This window comes from Monodon monoceros, unplaced genomic scaffold (genome assembly GCF_005190385.1).
Source record: "Monodon monoceros isolate NGI ecotype Baffin Bay Population unplaced genomic scaffold, NGI_Narwhal_1 Super_Scaffold_8, whole genome shotgun sequence".
Taxonomy (NCBI): Eukaryota; Metazoa; Chordata; class Mammalia; order Artiodactyla; family Monodontidae; genus Monodon; species Monodon monoceros.
Window position 1 is genome coordinate 3465995 of NW_021703785.1, and position 24614 is coordinate 3490608.

Sequence of the window (24614 nt, forward strand, 5' to 3'; positions counted from 1 at the left end):
GAAACTGCATCCGGATCACTTGGAAATCTCAACAGATTTGCAGATTTTAATTCAGTAAATCAGTAAATGCCTGAGATTTTGCATCCCCGACAAGTTCCCTTTGCTTATCAAGGCATTCACCTACTTCCAACCCTTGTCTGGGGAAAAACAAAACCAAACAAAGATGTAATCCCCAAGTGAGTAGATGTTCTAGGGCAGTAGTTCTCAAAAGGTTGTCCACACACCAGCAACGTCAGTATCACCTGGGAACTCGCTAGAAATGCTGATTCACAGACCTCACCTAGACCTACTGAACCAGGAACTCTAGGGCTGCCGCCCAGGAATCTGTATTTTAACAAGCCTATGATGGACACTTACATTGCAGAACCATGATTCTCAGCACGGCTTGGGAAGGGAGTCAGTGCCGCTGAGTGAACCACAGTTTATCAAGGCTGGTGACCCTCTGAGACCGTATGATGCCAGCAATAACAGCACCACACCCCTCCCCATCAGACAAACCGGGGGTCCTTGGACCCCACTCTCTGTTGACTGTCATTCAGAAGGTCTGGGGTAAATGTGGGAATCTATTACTTTAAACTTGTTTATGGGCAGGTTTTAAACTCATTGATTCGAAGACCACTTGGACTTAATGGGGTGGGAAGGCTGACTTTTAATACTTCAACTGTAAAGTGTGAGAAATATATACTCATTAACAGACCAAACATTTCTGGAGACTATAAATGGACGTCCACTGAGGGAACAGAAAGAGGCAGATCAGAGCTGTCCCTACCAGATACCTCTTAATGTACAATAAGCAGTGATGTGACACCACCAGCCCTACCCAACAAAAGCACAAATTAATTCTTATATTCAGCACATATTAATTCTTAATGTATCCCTGTGTAATGCCCAACTTTGCAGTTTTTCCCTATAAATAGTAGACAGTGTGTCTATTAGCTCATGAATTAGCATCTTTTAAGTTTTTAAACACAATTATCTTGTCTATCTACACGATACACTCTGCAGGTTAAACATATTCATTCTCCAGATACTTTATCCTGAAATGTGGTGGATTTTATCTCCTCCCTTCTGAATAGTCTATCAGCTCTTTGAGAATGAATGGCTCATATGATGTTTATTTTCTTATTTGTGTCTTTGTGAAATTTACCAAAATACACAATAAACAGATGCTACTTCTATCCTCTGGAAAAACAAATGTGATACAAATGAAACATAGAATTTTAGTCATAGTTTAAATATCATACCCTTTGTCCTGATTATTTCCAACTTGGTGATTTAAGTTTTTTCATTGATTGCTTTGCCTGAATTTAGCAGCTTCTTCAAACCAGTGGCTCAAATGGAACTTCTGGTCAACAAAATCTTAAAATCTCTTTTTTTTTAGGTGAATAGTTTGCCAAACAGATTTCTCCATACTATTTGTACAGTTAGTTTTTAACCATAAATGCTAGATTTTATACTTGTAATATTGATATTACTCTATGTCAATGTTATTTTTAAATTTCATGTTTTTATATAAGATTACCAAATACTTTCTTGTTTCCCTTTTGCTCATCCTCCCTTTTATTGTTTGATTGCTTGAAAACAGATTTCCTCATTATTTTCACTGCCTGTATTCCAATAAAATTTTATTTACAAAAAATAGGTAGTGGGCTGGATTTGCCCATGAATGCAGTTTGCCAACACTTGACCTAAAAAAATTTGTTCATACATATAAAAGGAGAAAATAATCACATACTTAGTTTCTTATATTAAATTATAATTTTTATGTCAATATTATAAGCAACAATTTTATAAATGTTTAAATCCGAGGAAACCTAAATTTAAGGGAACACGAAAATTGTTTCCAAGCTATCGGGTCTGCAGTAAAGTTTAGTAACTTTTTTTTTTTGAGATACGCGGGCCTCTCACTATTGGGGCCCCTCCCGTTGCGGAGCACAGGCTCCGGACGCGCAGGCTCAGCGGCCATGGCTCACGGGCCCAGCCGCTCCGCGGCATGTGGGATCTTCCCGGACCGGGGCACGAACCCGCGTCCCCTGCATCGGCAGGCGGACTCTCAACCACTGCGCCACCAGGGAAGCCCAGTAACTTTTTATATAAGCTTTGTCAGCGTATTTCATTGCTTCCCACAGTATTTTGTCTACTCAGGGTAAAAGAATATGAATAATAAAAGAAATGCCAGAAAAGAAAACAGAAGATCCACGCTACAATATTATCAACATGGTCCTGGGAACAGTGGACACGAGAGCAAAACCTACCTTGACAGGAAATCCGAGAAGGAAAGGCGGACAGGGTATCCGTGTCTGATGATCTTCACCATCTCCAGGACCCCAATGTATTGCAGCTGAGCAGACACGTAAAAATGATCAAAAGTATCTGGCAGCCTCGAGTTATTGGGCTTGATGCAATGAATAAAGTGTGGCGTGCACTTCTGAAGTTTTCCAGTAATATCCGTCAGAGTTTTCTAAGGAGAGAAGTAAAGCACAACTGATTCCCCAAAGAGGGCACCGACTGACAAGGTAAAGCAATTTTTAAATAAAAATCTTTATCTTCAATCCATGATTCTTATTTATTATGCATTCACTTGCTTTGCGTGTGTGTGTGTGTGTGTGTGCGTGTGTGTGCATGCTTACTTTTTCGAAGGTCCTTAAGTGCTGAAAATGGAGGAGAATTCCATGTAAACCCTCTACAGTTGATATAATCAAAATGGAAGTTTTTGAAATCTGAAAACTTCACTAACCCTGAGTTGCGATGCAATGGTGGCCGGGCCTCCCCGTTCTAGTCTTTGAAGAAATGTAGAATTTCCTTTCTTTTTTAATAACTGTAATGAAAACAAAAGGAAAGGGTGAGCGGGTTTATTTTACTAAATTCCAGTTTAGAGGGAAAAAAATTAACCCTCTGATTCATATAAACTCACTTACAGGCAGATGCAGATTTAAAACAGACTATAAAAATCAGTGCCAAATGATTTTCGGTAATGGTACCACGAGCTAGAAAAATGGGCAACTACATGTAAAGTAACCATTTCTGTAGCCTTTCAAGTCCATGGCTGTCACGAACCTGCATCTACTTTCATTTGAGAATAGACAGATGTTGACTCGCTTGGTGGTACAGTAAACTCCCCCTGGTATCCTGATTGTGTTACTAATTGTGCATGTTTATCATGAAATGTAGCTTACTCTGCGGTAAAAGGATACAACTGATATTTTACATTACAAAGATTTGATGTTTTAACAATCACTGGTTTGTTCCGTGAGTTTAACTATAATCAGTGTCCTACTCTTTTTTTCTTTCTCTTCCTTTTCTTTTTCTTCTTTTAATGACTAAAAGGGGTTAGTAAATTACTTGCCTGTGAAAAATGACAGTAGACTGTTTTCTTCGATAAGTAGTTATATCTAGCTCTTAAAAGAAAATAATTCATACGTAGCAAAGATTAAATGATAATGAAGATAAAAGAAGTCAGTGAAAATGAAGCCAGTGGGTGAAGAACGAAAGGGCAGAAAGTAATTAATTAAATCCCACCAGGGGTTAAAAGAAACCTCAGCCACTAATGTACTATTACATTTCACGAAATCATACAGACTGAGACCAACAGATCTATCGATCCAAAATCATTTATCTTAAAATAAAAGGTCTCGATAGAACAAAAAATTTGATGAAACATCCTTGTCAATATGGTGCTATTGCTATCATGGCAATAGCTCACTTCCTTCCGTCGAGATGAACTGTCAAGCTGAAAAGATCAATTGTAACTGACAAGGGAATGGAAAATGAAGCGATTGGTCTAAGATCAACTTGTTTTCTACAAACACAAAGCCGAACGTGATGCTCAGTTGAAGGGTGGGTAGATGGCTACCCTGCTGGTCACAGGGATGGGTGTGCAGGGGTGAGGACCCTCGGAGGGAAGAGAGGAATGGAACACTTAAGGAAAAATCATAATAAATAAATCTTCATCCCTTGAAATTGAACACTCAATTTCCCTTTCCGGGTGGAGGAACTGCTGTGAATTATCTCGCTTTTGCAGTCCTTCAGGGAAAAGACTAATGGCATCTATGCCTGGTAATGTTTAATAATTAAGGTTAAAAATTACAGTTTGGAGGTGTGTGGCGATTTCTTGCTCATGGTTTCCAGGGTGACTGAGAAAGGAAAGGCCAGAAGTTTCAGCGAAACCACCAGGAATAGAGATGGAGCTTTTACAAGGGGAACACTTTGTCCTTTTTATGTAAAAGATGCCATTTTATATGCAGTGAGATTGAATTCCTGTGATGGTCCAGTTCTGGAACAACTATATCAAAGGACCCTTAAATCTAGGGTCTAATGGCTAAACACATACACACACACTCAGGAGCACACACACACACACACACACACACACACACACTTCTAATACGCTACACACATTTCTGCCATTCTTCTATAATACAGTTGACTTTAATTATGCTTTTATTTTAATTGGTAAGTTAAAATGCGGTTCAGCAAGCTACAATGACTGAATTTCTAAGATTGATTGTCCTGGACACCTTCCCAACCATATTTCTCATTTTTTAAGAGTCTTTATAAAGGCAAGCAAAACAAACTGGGCTACAACTGGGCACTGAATTCATAAACTTAAAACATTTCAGTTTGAAACAACTCTTCACTGAATTTTTTGTTCTAGTTTAGAAATCGTCAGAATCTTTAGGTTGTAAGTACAACCACGCTGGTGTGGGACAAATACCCGTTAAATGGCACAGATGAAACTGTTTGCGGGGCAGGAATACAGACACAGACGTAGAGAATGGACGTGTGGACACAGGGCAGCGGGGGTGGGGTGGGATGAACTGGGAGGTTAGGTTTGACATAAATACACCACCATGTGTAAAACAGATAGCTACTGGGGACCTGCGGTACAGCACAGGGCTCAGCTCGGTGCTCTGTGTGGTGACCTAGAGGGGTGGGATGGTAGGGGAGGGAGGTCTAAGAGGGAGGGGATCTATGTATACATACAGCTGGTTCACTTCGTTGTACACCAGAAACTAACACAACATGGTAAAGCAACTATACCCCAATAAAAAATTAGTATAATGCTGAAATAAATTAAAAATCTGCAAAACACAGTGAAAACACTCTAGGACCTGAAAAATACACTATGTCTATATGAGAAACTTCAATTTATTGTTTAGAGACCTAAAGCCTCTGAAGTGATTAATATCAAGAGAATAAGGTAGCTAAGTTTATTCCCTTTAATCCTACTGTCCCTGAAGTTACCTCCCATTCATCAAAAAGACAGTCACAGAGATGAGATGTAAAAAGGATGCTGCACAGACAACAAATAAAATGACCGATACTCTATTTGCTATCAAATTTTCACTCCACTGCACTTTCTTATAACTGTCCTCTCTCAGAGGGTTGTACTTTAGGTAAGCAGTCTTTCCTTTAATTTTTTCAATTAAAATATCAATTTATTTCCATTAGCATTGAGGATTGTGCTTGTTTTTCTTTAAAAGAAGAAGCAAATGTGCTAATAGGCAAACTTCAAAACAACCAGACACGAATCATAAAAACTCCTACCTTACTAAGTTCTAGATAATTCCTGTTTTCTCCAATCATTGAAGAAGCTGTCATTTTCTTACTGAGCCAGGCAGATTTATGTCCTCTGAATTTAAAAGAAGGAGAGGAAGGTACGAGGGCTCCTGTTGGTGACAGTTTCGACTGGAACAAATGATTGATCATGACATTTTCACTAGCTAGGAAATAAATAAATGAATATTGTAAGCGGCATTAAAATCGTTAATTCATGCAAGCGTTAAGCTCACACGTCATCCGAGCGTTCTAACCACTAAAACATTCTGAGTGGGGAGGGAATTTAGGAGTCTACCTTTCCTTTTGCCTCTTTTTCATTTTCCCCACTACTCATCACGCTGTTTGATGAATTCTGACCTTTTTTGCCCTTGGTCCAGATCCCATGCTCTCCCGTCCCCCACCTGAGCCCTGAATCCCTTGCTCTTGAACTGAGTGGCTCTTACTGCTCTCCTAACAGCCAGAACCGGATCGGACCTGCTCAGACCTAAGGGGCCTCAGTGCACTTGACCAAGTCATGAAATGGTCTTAGTCAGCAGCTCTCCATTCCAGGAAAATAACTGCTGGGGACACACGTCCCCAGGAAGAACCTCTCTCCCAGTGGAATGCAGACACTGGGGAGCCCCTGTCTCATTCGGCTGTCTCAGCTGTTAGGGAGAAAAGTGCCTCTTTTTCTGATCCAGTTAAGCTGGAAAGGTGAAAGCAAGTTGATATATTAGATGTTAGGTTATAAAAATTCTGGTAATTCTGGGTCCATATGTCTTTCCTGACACCTCAGGGAGAAATGGGCTCGTGAATGGCTGGACACATTTGAATAGCAAAGTGAAAACCGTGTCTGTGACAGTTAAGGATCTAGAAGGCATGTTTCTTGGGTTACTTCTATCTGTATGTAGACAGTTTTTAAGCCTTAATTTCCTTTTCTGTGAAATAACCACCCGAGTACCTACTCCATGGATTCCCGCAAGATTAAAGTGTGATGTAACATGCATAAATCATTCAGGATCAGTCTTAGCCCATCGGACAGCTGGCAGCGTTCAGGAGCAAAGTGGTTTAGTTTCCACCATTTCTGCACTCAGATTATTTTGTTTGCCCAGCTAATATATTTATTAGCAGTGCCTTGAGTGAAAAGTCGCTATATGAATAAACAAATAGGGAGCTAGGAGGAGGGTCAGAGAAGGGAGATACAATTATGGATTACAGGAAGGCAAAAAGGAGCCCTGTGGTGTTGGCTAGAAATTATAGGTATCACAATAATATACTGTGATCTATCTATCTATATCTATATATACACACACACATATATATGTAAAATCTATGCCTATATCTTAAATTTTCTAGTTCTGAAAGGATCTAAAAGCAATGACACGCCAGTAGCAATGAGTTCACCCTGCCCCCATTTCTTAGTGTTTCTTAACACCATTCACTTCTAAAATAAATCAAGTCTTCTTGGATAAGTGGCCAATTCTGGATCTGAGGCAAGGTAGAAGATCCTAGAACACTCTGGAAAGCCAGAATGTAAGAACGTACCCCAAAAGACATGAGAACCTGTCAAAAGGACATAGGAACTAGCTTGGAGGGGTTCTCACTGGCCAAGTCTTGGGCAATTTTAGTATCAAAATAATGACCAAACTGGGCTTCCACTTCTTAAAATATTAATGTCATGAAGAAAAAGGAAAGCTGAGGAAATGTCCCAGCTTAAAGAAGACTGACAAGAAATGGCAAGTAAACTCAGCAAATGGTCCTGAATTGGGAGAAAAATGAGTATGAAAGACATTAGTGGGATAATTGGTAAAGTGTTACATAAACTCTGGATTAGATATTGGTATCATATCCACGTTTAATATTATGATAATTTACTGAGGACATCTACGATCATGTCCTTGGTCTTAGGATAGGGACCAAAGTATTTAGGCACAAAGACAATTTTGGCCATTCTCCAGTGGCTCAGAGAGTGTGCGTACATACACATGCACGCACACACGGAGATGGAAGGAAGGAGAGAGTGAGAGAGAAAAGGAGAAAGGAAATGAAAAAAGTCAATCTGGGAAAAGAGCACACGGGAGTTCCTTGTACTAATTTTGTGACTTTAAGTTTGAAATCATTTAAAAACAGTGAAACAATAAACACATAATACCATGGCCTATGTAACTTAATTAAAAATATTATTTATATTTCTAGCTAGTCTGTGGATGGATGGAACCACAGATAAATAGTGCAACTTGGTACTCCCATAACTGCGGAAAAAGGCTTTACTACGTCTATAAACACTAGACATAACTATGAACCGAAACATGTAAGTGATCTGTTTCTGTCCTTTCTCTGGATCACACACCCAGGCTGCCTGAAGGTAAAGCAGGGGTAGCATCCCCCTACGATGGAGGTGCCATCAGGCCTCATCCCTAACAGTAGAGCCCGGCCCATAAGCTGAGCCAGTAGGAGGCGAGAGCAGGTTCCTCGGCACATTGAAAAGAGAAATTCGGCCATCGTGTTGCCACCTAGAGCCTGAGAAGGAAGTCCCTAGCAAAGAGACAGCTTTGGCCTCCCTTCCCTATTTCTAGGAGTCACTTGCTGCAGGCATTTTTCTTCATGTCACCCTGTATACACATTGCAATGGGAAGCATCCCTCTCTGGGCTCTAGACACAATGCACTGGGCACCTTTCTGCCCGTAAAACGGGCTGAGCTAACTGAGGTGCCCACAGTCTATGAGCAGGTCTGCAGAAATGCCAACAGCATCACTGACAATAAATAGTAAAATCTCCTCTACTTATAAGTAGACTTAAGAGTCTGGACTGTACCTACTTCCTTCTGAGTCAAGTGGACTTGATTTCCCATCTTGGGCATCAACGAGGGCACTGTCTGTGTGAGCTGTGCCACCCAGCTCCCTGTCTGCACTGGTCAGGGCTGTCACAGACACAGCTGGATTTGTAGGGATCCTGCCACAGACCCTGCCTCCTTCCACACCTGGGAGCTTTTGGATAATATGAGAATTGAATCAGATGCTGTAAGCAGAGTACTTAGCAAGGTGCCTGGAGACAGGAATTATTACTATTATCTATAAATTACACTTGCTTTTAATAACTATTTGCAGTGTCAAAACATTCCATAGATTCATAAAATACTATCACAACCATGCATCTTTGCTTGTGGGATAGAACGGGTGAGCAACCGTGGCCTGTGGGCCAAATCCGGCCCATTGCCTGTTTTTGTAAATAAAGTTTTATTGAAATGCAGCCACATCCATCTGTATTGTCTACGCTTGCTTCCTCATTATCATAGCAGAGTTGAGTAGTTGCGGCAGTGAACTTAACGGCTCGCAAAGCCTGAAATATTTACTCTCTAGCCCTCTGCAGAAAATGCTTTGCACCTCTTATATGAACACATAAGGGCACGTTGCAAATTTTGTCGTCTTGCTCAGATGTATGTATAGTCTAAAATATTTAGAATAAAATAAGATACGCCTGTTTTCTCTTGGCACTTGTTAGCAAGCATACACAAAAGAATGACTTTAAGATATAGGGACTCTGTTAAGATAAGCAGAATTGCAATACCTGAAGCCATCATGTTTTCTTTCTAAATACATATTCCGTCACCATGAAATACAAAAAAAGTAGGCCTAGTGCCAACTTTGAAAACATGCTGTGTATTAGTTCTTCATAAAATACATGGATTTTATGTACGTTATAAAATTTTAAGTATGTTATGAATGAAAGTCCAAATATTTAAAAACTAGAAGGAAGATATTTCCAGTGATAATCAAGAAGATCAACTATCTCACTTCTTTCTTTTTACACAGTATTATTCCAAGTCCATGTTTTTATCATTAGTCTCAGCCTTTAAGAGAACTCAATAACCATACATTCTGAGAGGCAAGCAGAGTCATTCCCCATGAAAAGCAATATACTGCAACTCTACTATTTGATTTAAGGTAAATATATTCCTCCAGCCGGAAGTGATATGGATGTCTTATTTCCAGCTCAAAGGCATTCAACTATTTCATGAAAGGCTATGATATGCTTCTTTTCCCAGGAATGATAAATGGCTCCATCTCACTTAGAGCAACTTAAAGCACAAAGATGATACATTTTAATTCGTTGAAGAGGTTATTAAGAAAATGTGAATCACTGCAGAACTGCTATTAAGAAAATAATTACTAGAGGAGATAGAACTATACATATACGTAAATTTACAGATCTATATGTAAATACAGAGATATATATAATTATACCACATATAAACCCAGCACATCGTTTTACATATAGTATAGAATTATAGATATATGTATAGAGATATGTATATAAAGTACTAAGGTTCACTAAGTAGATGTCACCTATAAATTTATATGGATATATACATGTGTGTATGTATATATCAATTTGTACCCTCATTTTACTTTGTAAGCATTAGTTTTTTATAGCTGAAAGTACACAAGAATAAAATACCACCCTCAGATGTGCTCCAGAGTCATCTTAAGTAATGAAACTCACCCTGCTGTAGCCTAAATAACCGTGGAAGCCATACGCATCTTCGTCAGTCTTCACACAAGAGCTTCTTTATATTCACACGCCAAACTGGTAAAGGTGTTTTATATTTCTATCTGCTAAAAGCTTAGTTAAATTATGGTTTCTACTAGACTCTAAATTAAATTATAACCAGTGTGTAGCATGGCAAGCTCCATTCCTTATTATTCTGGGCATTAGAACACGAAAGATAGTTCAATTATCCTTAGCTGGTGGCATATTTTATAGGACCATGTTCAGAGACAGAGACATAAAGAATGTGTGGCATTTTAACCGTACGGGGAACACTTACTTTTCATTACAAATAGAAGATTCTGTGAAAGGGAGTCTTTATTTTTTTCAATTGCTCCAACAATTTCATACATTACCTATAATAAAAGAAAGTGGCATAATTACTAATGGTTAAACATGACCACGAAAGTAATTTCCTTTAAAGAATAACTTGACTCAGCGGCAGTTTTAAATTATTCATAAGAGCAGTGTCTTCAGGTCTTAGAGTTCTCGCTACAGGCAAGTTCAAAGCTCCCATTCCCAGGCTCTGATTGCCGGAGCCCTCCTCCAATCGTGAGTTTAGGAGAAAGGCGTGCTGACTCACAGCCATCATAGCCTGCTTATTCTGAAAAACCCTCACCTGCTCAGAAAACTCTCTAAACCAAGTAGGAAGACTTCATGACACCTTGGGAGGGAAGGAAATGAGGCGTCAGTTTGAGAAATGGAGCGCTGTCTTTATTAAAAAACTTAAAATAGAGCTACCGTATGATCCTGCAATCCCACTCCTGGGCATATGTCCAGAGAAAACTCTAATTCCAAAAGATACATGCAATGTTCACAGCAGCACTATTTACAAGAGTCAAGATATGGAAGCAACCTGAATGTCCACTGACAGAAGAATGGATAAAAACGATGCAGTGTATATATATATATATATATATATATATATATATATATATATATATACAGCGGAATACTACTCAGCCATAAAAACGAATTAAATAATGCCATTTGCAGCAACATGGATGGACCTAGAGATTCTCATATTGAGTGAAGTAGGTCAGAGAAAGACAAATATTATATGATGTCACTTATATGTGGAATCTAAAAAAATGATAGCAAATGAACTTATTTACAAAAGAAATAGACTCACAGATGTAGAAAACAAACTTATGGTCACCAAAGTGGATAGCGGGGTTGGGGGGGGGGGAAGAGATAAATCAGGACTTCGGGATTAACAGATACACACTACTATATAGAAAATACTAAACAACAAGGACCTACTGTAGAGCACAGAAAACTATACTCAATATCTTGTAATAACCTATAATGGAAAAGAATCTGAAAAAGAATAGATATTGAACAGATATGTACATATATATGTATGTATGTGTAACTGAATCACTCTGCTGTACACTGGAAACTAACACACTGTAAATTAACTATACTTCAGTAAAAACGAAAAGCGCTCCTTTGGATCATTTAAGCAGTGAATAAAATGTGAAGTCCTTCAAACAAAGAAAACTCAGGAAACAATTAATTCTGGATTATTCAAAGAACAGTTCTTTTTTCTGTCACAGTTTACTTACGAACATATTTAAATGACTTTATTGTCTGGTTTTGCTGGTATTCCCATCTGGCCTGGGAGACTTGATTTCTGAAGAGAGACGTGGTTTTATTGTCTCCCTCAGCCTCAGCCAAGTGTGAGCTCCCAGGTGGGGTCCTGAGGGTCACGTCAGCCGCAAGGCTCATCAGGTTCAACAGTTGTTGCTGCTTCGCCACGGCCGGGCGTCACAGGCTGTCCTTTACCCCGGGGAGACCAGGACTGACCCCAAGGAGGGCAGCTGGTCAATGATGCCTCTTTGTTCTGCATCACCATGAGGGAGTGCGGGTGGTTAGACCAGTGAAGGTGATAGTCACCCGACTCCTTGGGGAATTTTAACTGGATGGCCCAGAGGAGATTGTCTCATTGGCAGCAAGATGGAACTAGACAGAAAGAATCCATGAGAAAGAGGCTGAGTGGCCAGTGAGAGGAAGCTAGAAAAAGGCCAGATGACCCCCAGTGAGGCTCGGTTCCTAGCGGGTTTTCAAGTTCCAATGCCTAACTGTGTCATCCTTACAATAAAGCCTTGCTGAGATTTTATTCTTTGCTGTCACAAGAGCCTAAACGGCACAGGAATCCCAAGATACCCTCCAGATTCCCAGATTTTCCAACATGAATTTGGATCAGAAGACTGCTTGAGCTAAGAGGCAAACAACTAAACAACTTTAAGATACTTCTCAATCATTATCTAATTATCCAGTTTGCCCCTAGGCCAGAACATGGCTTGCCAATATTAAAACGTAAGCTATATATCATGTTACATATTACACATTGTTGAATATAAACGATTTTCACATCATCTAGAGCAGTGGTTCTCAACCAGGGATGATGGTGACACTTTCAGTGCCTGGAGGCTTTTGCGTTTGTCACAACTGAAGGGTTGGAAGGACAGGGATGCTACAAGCATCCCACAGTGCCCCGGACAGCTCCACAGTGAAGAAGTATCTGGCCCCCAATGACCATCGGATTGGGGTTGAGAAACCTTAACCTGGAGTTTGGCTTCTACATGCCTTCCTGTATTAGAGACAGCAGTGCCCAGAGACCACAGACACCCAGCTGAGCTGCTCTGCATCTATATGGACTCTGGCAAGTTATTTAATGTCCCAGAGCTGAGCCTGCAGTGTAGGGTCCTCCTTGTATGGTTCCAATCTATAATTCTAGCCTCTTCTTTTCATGGGTACCTGATGATTCTGAACACCACACACACACACACACACACACAGCTGGACTACCTGATTTTTTCCAAATACATTCCTTGCCTGTCTTTGCTCCTGTCATGCCTTGCTTTATGATGGGCCTTCCTGCTGTACCTTGAGGGAGTGACTATGGATTGCTCAGCTCTGTCTCTGCAGCGACAAGCAAAATGCTCTGTCCACTGGGCAGATTCATTTAATATTTGGTGAAATGAACAAAAAGGTTTCGTTACATTGTGACCACATATAGCATAACATCCGTGCTGCCCCTTTTTATTTAAGGTTATGTTGATGAGTCTTTCATTATCACAAGATCATGTGCTCTGGGAAGTCCTCATGAATGGCGTCCTGGTTGTACTTGGATAGTTAGACAAAAAGCTAAAGGTCTCCCATTAAAACTAAAGTTCAAAACCTCCCAGTTGGAGACACCAGCTGGAGAAGTTACGTGGAAAAGATACTTAACAAAATCCATACAAGTGCAAACACTCAAGAAGGGCAGTTTGATGCTTGTAGGAAGCATGGCGTTGGGCAAAACTTTTTACTTCATGTAAAATTAATAAGTCTTGAAGCAGGTGAGCTTAATTATTTTGTGACAATGGGAAAACTGCTTTAGCTCTTTGAGTCTTTATGTGTTAAATTAACATTCTGCAAAGGCATTCCAAGTTTAAGAGCTTCCGAGCCTATTCCTAAGACATGGGTGATTACAGTATTGACAGGATTTGAGTTGACAGCTCAACAGAAGTATTAGACATTACCCCCCAAGATAGCTTATTTTACCACAATTAATACAATAATGCTAACGACTATGTGTTACATAAACTTGGCATGAGTGGAATGCTAACACATGGTTCCATATCATGTTTTTTTTTCCTGGTCCCAAATCTGGAATCAAGTACTTCCTCAAGGAGCCCTTTCATATTTTACAGGAAAATTGTAATTAGAGACCTAGAGGTGCACAACAGCATAGTATTATCAAGCTGGTCAGTGTTTCTAGGACTTTTCAGGGGACGGGCTGAGACATACATGCACACGACACACATATGTGTGCACATACATCCGAGATGGGTTTATTTTTTCTTTTTAAGGGTAAAATACAATCTGTTTCCAGACTTGGTCTTTTAATCATGATGATTTCCTCAATCCAATAAAGTTTGGTATTGGCCTTGTCGAAGGCAACTAGAAAATCTAAATAAATGATATCCACTCATGCCCGTTTATTATGTCCATAGATAACCTGCTCCCATCACCTTTAAGTACTTCTTAAACTTTTAATTTTGAGATAATTGTAGATTCACCGTTGTAAGAAATAACACCAATAGAGCCGGTGGACCCTTTACCCCATTCCCGCCAGTGATAACATCGGACAAAACCATCACCAGCAGGATATTGACATCAGCGCAGGGAAGACTCAGGACTCTATTTCATATGTGGTGAATTGAGGTCATTTGTGTTTTGTGAGGAACTGGTCCAGTTCATGTAAGTCATCAAATTTATATGTGATGGTTGTTTGTAGTATTTATTCCCTTTTGATCTTTTTGTTGACTGCAGGGTCTGTATTCATATTTCCTGTTTTATTCCTGATATTAGCAATTTGAGTCTTTTCTCTTTTTTCCTTGTCATTCCTTACTAGAGGTTTGTCATTTTTATGGTTATTTTAAGAGAACCAACTCTTTGTTTCATTGATTTTCTCTATTTTTAAAAAAATTCCACGCATTTTGCTCTCGGTTTGCTCTTGGATTGCCTTTTGTTTGCTTGTTCTGGGTTTATTTTACTTTCCTTCTTCTAGGTTGTTGAGGTGGAAGCTTAGATTACTGACTTGAGACTTTCCTCTTTTCTAATATGTGTATGTAGTGCTATAAATTTTCCTCTTGGCACTGTTTTAGGTCTGTCTCAAAAGTTTGATACGTTGTATTTTCATTTTCATTCAGTTCAACATATTTTTGAATTCCCTTGAAACTTCATTTTTGATTTATGGATTATTTAGAAGGGCATTTTTTAGTTTCCAGGTATTTGGAGATTTTCCTGTTATTTTTCTCTTCTTGATTTTTAGTTTGAGTCCATTGTGATAGGAAAGCCCCAGTCTGTATAATTTCAATCCTTCGGAATTTTAGGTTTGGTTTATGGCCCAGAATATAGTCTTTCTTGAAGCATGGACTTGAAAAGAATGAGAATTCTGCTTCTCTTGGTTTACACATCTATAAGTGAGCAGATCCCATTGGTTGATGGTGTTGAGTTCTTCTACATCCTTTCTGATTTCCCACAAAGCTGTTCTATCAATTGAGAAGAGGACGTTGAAGTTTCCCACTTAACCTTCTGGTTAGTTGACTCAGCAGGGGAAGAGAGGCACAGCCTCATTACTGTCAAGTGGAGAATTCGGGGTCCCCGCTCAACCTCCTCTGACACAAAAGAAGAGGGGATTCTCATTGCCGCTGGGTGGGCAGGAGTTCTGGGTCTCCACTGGGCCTCCAGGCACACTTCCCTGGCTGCAGGGTGAGCAGGTGGAAGGGGTTGACGTGCCTCTCTACTGCTTCCTAAGTGGGTGTGGGGAGAGGGGACCTGCGGCGGGTTACCTCTGGGCAGTGGCGAGTCCTGACCTCCCCCCACTCCTCTGACATCACCCCCTCCCCCCAGCAAGGAGGTGGTGGCACAAGACAAATGCAGAAACTTCGCACAATGCTGAAATCTGAACTGTGCCTAAGCATTTCAAAACTGCACATTCTGAAAAGGCGCACTGTCGTTTTAATGAAGGCAACTAAAAGGTTTTGGGTTTTATTTTCACTTGAAAACAATTATAGCAAACGAGCTGGCCACAGTTAAAAAAAAAATATATAATCTGGATGATGATAACGCACACACTTTCTCTTAGTCCTAAGTTAACACGAGAACTAAAAGTTAATTTTCAGAAGAAGACGTGAATAGAAAACCAAAAATCTAACTCCAGGATCGCTTGTGTCCAATCCTTGGTAGAGCCTCACTTTCTACAGAAAGATGTCCACCTCACTGAATACAATCCGTTGACATATGGCCTATTTCCAGGTGCTCCCCTTTCTTTTTAGAAAAGTCCTTTCCAGCTTCACCAGCTGCCAAAGCCGAGTCTACTTCTCAAGGCCCACATCTAGGTAGGAGGCATCAAGCTGTATTGGAAAGAGGACAAGCCTTGCATGGCTGCTGCCTTTTGGGCTCCAGCTTCAACCAGTCCTGGTGCCTGGGAGGTAATGACATCAAGGTACTGAGCCTTCCTGATTTCTCGTCTCCAGAACATGGATGGTAATGTCAACCTCTCTCTCTCTCTCTCGGTGATTTTGAAGATGCATGAAAAAGTATGTTAGTCCTAGTTTTGCATAGTACGTATCGTTTTCTAATCAGCAACCCCCATATCTGCTCTAACGCTCACCTGTACCTTCCTCTCATCCCTGTTCCAGAATATTTTTACATTACCGCCCCGAGAAGGGCTCATGGAAGTTATCTACGCCATCTAACCATGAGGCTGCTAAACGAGCTGCCGTCTGAAAAGGAGGCTCTCATCGTGTAGCTGTAGTGCCATCAGTCAAAATTCATTTATTACTTTACAAAGAAATTGCTTCCGAATAAAGCCCATCTCCCTGGAAGAGTAAAAGCACATTACACTCGCCAGCCACCTAGCCTCAGCCTCCGGACCTCACTGGGACCACTGGCCTGAAGAGGCACTAAGGTTGCATAGAAGCCATGGATGCTACAACACTGAGTGGGAAAAGGCCACCCCATTGGGCTCCTGGTGATTCAAAGGGCAGTGAGCCTCAGAGCCTAGTTAAATGGACAGAGGAATCTGTATGAATGGGAAAACAGCAAGGAGAAAAACTCAATGTACCCTAGCTCTGTGAGTCTGTGAGTCTGTGATACCAGGGCGACAGATCAGGCCTGTCCTGTCTCAGCTGTGCCACTCGGGAGGGACGTAGCGGGCATTGCTGGAATGGCAGGAGCAGGTTTCAGGCATGGGCCTTTCTAGGTCACTCAAGACAGCTCCTCTGTTCTCAGCCCCACCCCTCCTTTTCCTGCTGGTTTATTGTTTGGGGGATGAAAGGAGAAAAAATCTGAAAGTCACAAAAGATAGAGGCCAGGATAAAGGCTCTTTTTCCCCCTCTGTCTTTACGTAACAAACTCAGGTGCTATCTTTTTTTCCTCTTAAGGATTCATGCTATAAGTGACAGCATCCCTCATGCATGTAACAGAGAAATTTACATGCATACAGATCCATACAAATCTTAAAGGGAATTGTCATGTAGTCAAAGATTTCCTTTGGAATGATTCTGTTCAATAAAATGGCTCCAAAGGAAATTGAGCATTTTCCTCACGTTTCCGCAGTTAGCACACGCATCTAAACGCTTTGGTGAGGACGCCCAGTGAGAAGGGTGTAAGCTAGGGACCGCGGCCACGCGCTCCCTTTTTGGATGTACTCGCTGTAACGCTCCGGCACTGCAATACATACAATTAAAAGAAAAATTACGTTCGCTGTATATAAAAACAGGGGTTATAAAACTTTCGCCATGGGTGTGAATCACAATCCATCAAGATACTTAGTCTCCCGGGTCCACAAAGAAAAGTTACGAAAGGCCAAAGCACATGCGTTGTCTTCCCAACTGGAGGCTGTCAGGCTCAGGTTTGGCTCGTCTCCAAGGAAACTGAAGCGCAGGCGTGAGTGCGCTCCGGCGAAATGGCTCCATCCGCCATCTCTGATTTGAATCCCCTGAATTAAAGCGAGAGCAGTTGGCTTACTCCACCTGGATGAGCAAAGCATGGGGTCTGCCCGAGCTGGGGCCTAACATCCTAACGTCTGCGGCCTCAGCAGCCCCGCCCCAGGCGCTGGCGCACGGGCGGAGGGCCATGCGAGGTCAAGGAAGGTGTGCCAGTCTGCCGTGCTCCCACCAGCTGCCCTCAGCTCCACTCCCCGTAGAACAGCCTCCTCCCTTCCCACCTCCAGCCTCAGAGAAGGCAGCTGCTTCACATGTCTCTGGGTCACCTCATCGTCTCCCATCTGTCTCAACTTTTCCTGGGGAACCGAATCCCTGTACTCCTTTTCTTCTGCCTGAAAACGTGGAGCAGTTTCTTTTTCAGGCTAGACCCCGGCTGACCTCCACCAGCCCCAATTTCTCGCTCTGTCTATTCCTGTCTTGGTGCTGACAGCTCAGCTGCTTCTACCTGCTCTGCAGCTCAAAAGGACAAGGAGAGATACCGTGTTCATCACTGTTCAGAACACCTGACGACAGATAACGAAGCTCTTGAAGGTATGACGGAAAGCCAGGAGAGCAAGGCAGTCCTAGAAGGCCGGAAGGATGGATGCAGACAGAGCGATAAAAACTACTCGTTCCGAGAAGACTGAGGGTGCAAGGAGATGGCATCGCAGCCCGTGGATGAACCACGTGCAGCGAGCGGGGGGGGGGGGGGGGGGTCTCAGCGTACCTGCAGCGAGGCCTCGCAGGTTAGAGAAAAAGAAATGGAAACAAATAGAGCATGTCACTGTAGGCTAGAAACGTAAACGTCACAACCAATTCTCCATTCAGGCCAGAATCAGGAGGCCAACAAGAAACCACCTGAGTAGGGAAACAAGGGTGGAGAATTCTTAGGAGAGCCTTTTGTGGTATCACTTAGGGATTCGCTACCTAGACTTCCTGCGTCTCCTTTGTCCTTCGTTCTCCTACTGGGCTGAGACGTTACCCACAGTAACATATAAAACACTGCATTAGGATGAGAGCCTTTTCCAGAGTGGACACTCTACCTTGCAAGGCAAAATGTAAAGGACAAACTGAATTGCTAATTATAGTATCACCTAATTAATGTAGTTCCGATGTGGAAATCTGTATTTCCATGTGGTTAAGTGCTAAAAGTTCTACTTCCTCTAATGAAGCTACCCTCAGTGATAACTGAGGCATTTCAGGACATCCCAGACTACAGCATGGACAGCTTACGTGTGTTTCTGGCGGCATTGATATTGCCTTTATATATGTGTGTGTGTGTACATATTTCTCTAAGGACGGTATTTGACTTGGACATCTCTGTCTATCTATGGGTCTATGGATCTATTGCTCTCACACCAATTTGAGGGCACAGCAGTGATTGCTTTATACAGCAGGCAAATAGGGCCATAAATACTTTTACACAGTTTCTTCCCCCAGCACCTAAACCAAGAGGGAGGAGACTTCATGGAATGCCCTCATACACTTGGACAATGTCCCAGCACTTAGGGAGACACTGGGAACGGGTGATCGACCCCCACTAAGTAGCACAAAGTCAGAAATGGGCAGAAGGATGGGGTACGTGTGAGGGAAGGGACAGCCCTGCTGCAAGAGGAAGGGCTGCTGTGTGTCAGCTCCAGAAAGTGGAGAGCAGGACATATTACGTTTTTGGATGAACTACAAAGGGTGTGATGAAGTTTCCTCATCTGGTCCACAATCCCAAGTTGGGTTACATCCTGCCCAAGAGGCTATATGTGAGGCTGAGAGGAGTGGGGTCCGGTGGAGAGCGTCAGAAACCAGGGCCCCAGGGGAGCAGCCAGCTGGGGGGGGCGGTTAGGGGGGGACAGCATCACCAAGGGCACGGGAAGGGCCTCAAAGCCCTCCCAGGGAAGCGTCTCAGGGACGCATGGAAGCACCCAAGCCAGGATCAGCCCTAAATATCGAAAGGAGCTGTGTGCGTGAAGCCATATTGGGATGAAATGAGAGGACCCAGCACAAGAATAGACAGAAACAGGATACTCCAGGCCACGGTACAGTGTCTCCTGTGTGGCTGAGGCTTGATGGGACTGGACGGTCAGCTAAAGTTCGTGGTTCTGATCGCTATACAGGACCAGAAACTCCTCGTCTCTGAGTTGAGTCCGTGATCACCAATGAAAGCAAATAAAGGACTTTCTATTGCTTAGAAGAGACCAGAAATACCGCTGGAGCTGCCTGGGGTTTTTTCTGGTTAAAAGGAAGGGTTGTCCCAGCTGAATATATTTTAAAAAGTGGTGTGAACCCAAAATAAAAATCGAATCCTGATTACATCTCCCGAGTTGTGCATATTCAACTACCAGGTACACGAAGAACAGGAGTGTTAAAACGATCTGGAAGATCTGATTTTTTTTTTTTTTTTTTTGCGGTACGCGGGCCTCTCACTGCTGTGGCCTCTCCCGTCGCGGAGCACAGGCTCCGGACGCGCAGGCTCAGCGGCCATGGCTCACGGGCCCAGCCGCTCCGCGGCATGTGGGATCTTCCCGGACCGGGGCACGAACCCGCGTCCCCTACATCGGCAGGCGGACTCTCAACCACTGCGCCACCAGGGAAGCCCGAAGATCTGATTTTTAAAAGAGAAATCAGGGTTTATTCTTCTACCAAAGGAGGTAAACTGGGAGGTAAAAATATGGCAAAGAAAGCAGGCGTCACCGCCACTGTTTCAGGACTATTATTAACAAGTCGAATCAGAATAATCACATTTAATTCTGGACAGTGTCACCAGGGAAACAAGAAGATAAATGAAATAAAAGCAGTTCATATGCCTTTAAGTAAAGATATTCATTCATCCCTTTATTCATAATTCGCATTTCTTCCATCAGTTAGTGTTAGGAGACTGTTGAAGGGACCCAAGAGGGGGAGGTGATGTGACCTCGGGTGCTGGAATACAAATGAGGGCTATTTGGATTCTAAGGGTAGGTGGGGAGAGAGTAGCTCGCATTTGGTAATTAACTGGGTTGAAAAGTGGAACAAATACGGCAAATAATTTTATTTACTTTTTTGAAGTCAGCTGAGAGAGTGTTTGGGAATTTAGTTTAGTTAGCCACTGGATCTGTTAACGTGAAGACGCCACTCAAGCAGAGATACTAAAAAGTAGACCCGTAGGTGTGAAGCCCACAGAGAAACAGACTGGAGAGACATGGGAGCCGTGCCATCTACGAAACTGAATCATGAGAGCATATAAACTCCTAGAAAGAGACATAAAATACTCTCCTGGGAGTCATCAATATTTACAGAATGGAAGTAAATTCACTTATTAGTCAAATTCATAACCCCCTTCTCCACCATGTTATTTACATGATGCAAAATATAATCCCTAGGAAAGAGGTGGGATTCACAGCTGATAAAAATGGGCAACTTTTGAGATAGACTCTTGAGTTCACTATAGCACATCAGAATGTGTGTAAAGTTGGATTTTAGCAAAAGAAGTAAGATCGTTCTCAGTAAATATAAATGGGTCTGATAATTTTTCATGCCTGGTTTCAGCTTTCTATCTGAGGTCTGCTGAAAAATGTCTGGATTTCACGCGTGGTGGTAAACTGATCTCTTTCTTGCATCAGTATTTATAAGCAGAGGCTTCTGTTTTTTACTTTTCCATTAAGTGATTCCGTCTAATAGTTTTGCTTGCTCTCATTCTGATTCACTTTAAGTTGATAAGTACTAATCAACAGAGAAAGTTATTAGAAGCACATAGTATTACTGTTAAGAGTCCTTATCTAGATATCTAGATTCTGGATATGGGCATTGAAGGAAAATTACCACAGCTGAAATTTATGAACATGATTCATTGGTTCCTTTTAAGGAGAAAAAATACCAATCAACTTACAATAAGATATCAATATTCTAGGAAATCTAAAGTTCCCTATTTATAAATGTCTGTCAACCCATGAAGATAAAAGAACCAGTTAAATCTTTGAAAAAAACGGTAAGATTCCCTAAATAAGAGCCTGCATTTTCTCTTCCTAATAAAACTCTGGATAAGGAAACATTTATCAAGTCTACAAAAATGTATTTATGCCAAAGGTGAAATTGATGGAAGAAACGGAGCACAAGGGGCCTGGGGGAGTTAATTTTTATTCTTCTAAAAGTTTGCCCAAGAGCTGAACAAATACAGATGTAAATTAAGCTCTCTTTGTGTGGGTCAAAATATCTTTGTCAAATAACCTTTAATAGTATCAGTTTGGCTTGGACCAGACAGGTTTCATTGTTATGTCTGGGGATTCTGCCTGGAGAAAAGAAAGAGGGAAATAAATGGAAACGTCCTTATTGATGAGTTCATCTCCTTTTCCCGCTGATTTAAAGGTTCACTTTCAGAGCCTTCTTGGGAACACTGTGTCACCCACCAATCTCTGGAGGCGAAGGCCAGGAGACAAGCTACAGAAGGTGTTCCTGACACAGGTGACACAGGGAAATTGAAGGGACCAAGGTTTCACCCACATACATGTTATGTAAATACGTCTGAGGGCAAAGAGGTCGGCTTTCATCCCTCTGTCATCTAGAATGTTCTGCAGCCTCAATGAGATAGAGATCTCTGCTTCTCAGACGTCTGGGCAACACCACAAATCTCAACCGACATATTTCAAACTTAATATATTCCACAAGAGGGGTAGATCCTTTTCAAGAAGGGAAAAAAAAAGTTCAGGTATTTTATAGACTGGCCACAAACCAGTCTTTTCCACACATCACTCCTATCAGCAATGTTTTAGTAATTGGGTTCCCGGAAAGGCCTGTGGAAATCAGTGACATGATGGTAATGATCAGGGTCTACAGTCTGGGATTAGGACTTTATCCACCTCACCAGGATGTGATTTAGGAGGATGGAAAAGGAACCTTGATGAATACAAACAAACCCCACCCATGTAAAGACACACCCACGAGCACATTATATAATGGGCTATACATTTTCCTTCTGCTGTAAATTACATCTTGGAATATGTATGTAAATTGCAGAGAGCGCTTCAATTTTCTTAAGGTAAACGATATTGAAAGGACCTTTAAAAATCTGCAGTAAAACTTCACACACCTGTATGCTTGATTAAACTATTAGTCATAAAGCTAAATGGTAAAGAATATAATTTTTTACAAAAATTCTCTTTAATCAAGGCAGCGTTACTCATCACAAAACCCACCTGTATAGTCAGTGAAAAACAGAATGTCACGTTAACATAAGGTGAAACATTTATCTAAATATTTTTTCTTTTAATATTATAGTTTCCATAGATCGAGACAATCTCCATTTCCTGCACTTACCTTCCACTGAAGTCTTTCAAGTGTGATAGGAAGTACAAGAAAATACCATACTATGACTTTGGTGGTTACATATTCCTTATCATCTACTAAAGCGCTATGAATAACATCGTGATAAATAAAAATAAATATTCTAACACATTTATTTGTGCAACGTGAGCACATTTATAACATACAAGAAGTAACAAATATCTTTCTTAACTAATCAAGGACATTTACCAATGATTCAATTTGAGAAAGTCAGTTGGGCCTCTAATATTCTCAATACAGCCAGTTGATTAGGTGATTCCCGAAATATTTTCAGGACTTCGATACTCGTGATTGATGAGTTTAAAATTTTGCCAGATATGGTGGTATTCCTGCACGGAAAGACCTTCAGCAGTTGTTGGGGAAATAGGATTCGCATCTTTGACACGACGTCTCCAACCAGTTGTACCTGCACTGATTGCTTGCCCACCACTTACCCTTCAGAACAAGTTTATGAGGTTCATAAGTATATTCCCCTTAATTACAAACCCCATGGGTATGTTAGCTGAGGGTCAGTGTATCCCTCAAAGTCACAGCAATGGAGCCCCAAGTGCCCCAGTGCATCTTCTCTGTTACACAACACAGATTTCATGACTGAGATAATAAACACTAAGATTTCAGCACATACCATGGTGGAGAGAGAAAGATATGGGGGTGGGGGGGTGAGAAAGCTGAGACACCGTATCGTGACCTACTGGTCTGCAGTGGGTTGAATGGTGTGACCCCAAAATTCATGCCCACCCAGAACCACAGAATGTGCCCTTTTATGGAAATAAGACCTTTGTGGAGGTAATTAGTTAAGACGAGGTCCTACTGGATGGGAGAGGACCCTAAATCCAATGACTGGTGTCCTTAAAGAAGAGAAAGGGACACAAAGACACACGCAGAGAGAAAACCTCGTGAAGACAGAGGCAGAGACCTGGGTGCTGTGTCTACAAACCAAGGAACACCAACTGCTGGCAAGTCCAGAAGCTGGAAGAGAGGCTTCGAACAGATTTCTCTCGGAGCCTGCGGAGGGACCCAACCTGTGGACACCTGATTTTAGACTCTGGCCACCAGAACTGTGAGAGAGGATACGTTTGTACGGTTTTAAGCCATGCTGGATGGGGGACTTCGTAATGGTGCCCCCAGGAGACTCACACATAACTGTATAATATTTGGTGAACCACTAAACTCCACCAAGGCTTACTTCACTGGAAAACTGACACAGTAATATTTACAAAGAAGGTTGTGGTGAAAATGTTTCCCAGGCACTCTGCAAATTGAACACTGCTAGGTAAGCATCAGGTGTGCTTATGGATGAGGGAAGAGACAGAGCAGGGAAACTTGGATCAGGCCAAGAACTTGGCCTTGGGAAGATAGGTACGATTTGGAAAGAAAGAGGAAAGGGGCATTACAGGTGAGGAAACCATGTGAGCAAAAATAGAGATGGAGAAATGCAGGAGTCATTTTCAAATGGATCAAATGTGTTAAAAGAAAAAAAAAAACTACAATGCTACGAGTTAAAACTCCTCACTGCTGTTCTAATCTGTAAACATTGACCCAATGAACACGCGCATTGGCTTCCTGGGGCTGCTGTAACCAGCACCCACTCTGGAACCTGGCATCCCTGCCCTGCTTCCCGCTTCCTCAAGCTTCTGGTGGCCTGTGGCAGCATCACTCTGGTCTCCACTTGCTTTTCCCTCTCAAATCTCCCTCGGCCCCCCTCTTATAAGGATACTTGTCACTGGGCTTAGA

General features: G+C 41.8%; 1 protein-coding gene across 2 annotated transcripts in view; it reads right to left on the reverse strand.

Annotated features, from left to right (window-relative positions):
* MYO16 (myosin XVI) overlaps positions 1-24614 on the reverse strand; it is a 531143-nt gene that overhangs the window by 123399 nt on the left and 383130 nt on the right. For both annotated transcript variants that reach the window (XM_029210034.1, XM_029210033.1), the window contains exons 24-27: positions 10367-10442; positions 5548-5723; positions 2738-2818; positions 2256-2461 (exon numbers count right to left, since the gene is read on the reverse strand). In XM_029210034.1, coding sequence (XP_029065867.1) covers positions 2256-2461; positions 2738-2818; positions 5548-5723; positions 10367-10442 — 539 coding nt within the window. The remainder of the gene's footprint in view (positions 1-2255; positions 2462-2737; positions 2819-5547; positions 5724-10366; positions 10443-24614) is intronic.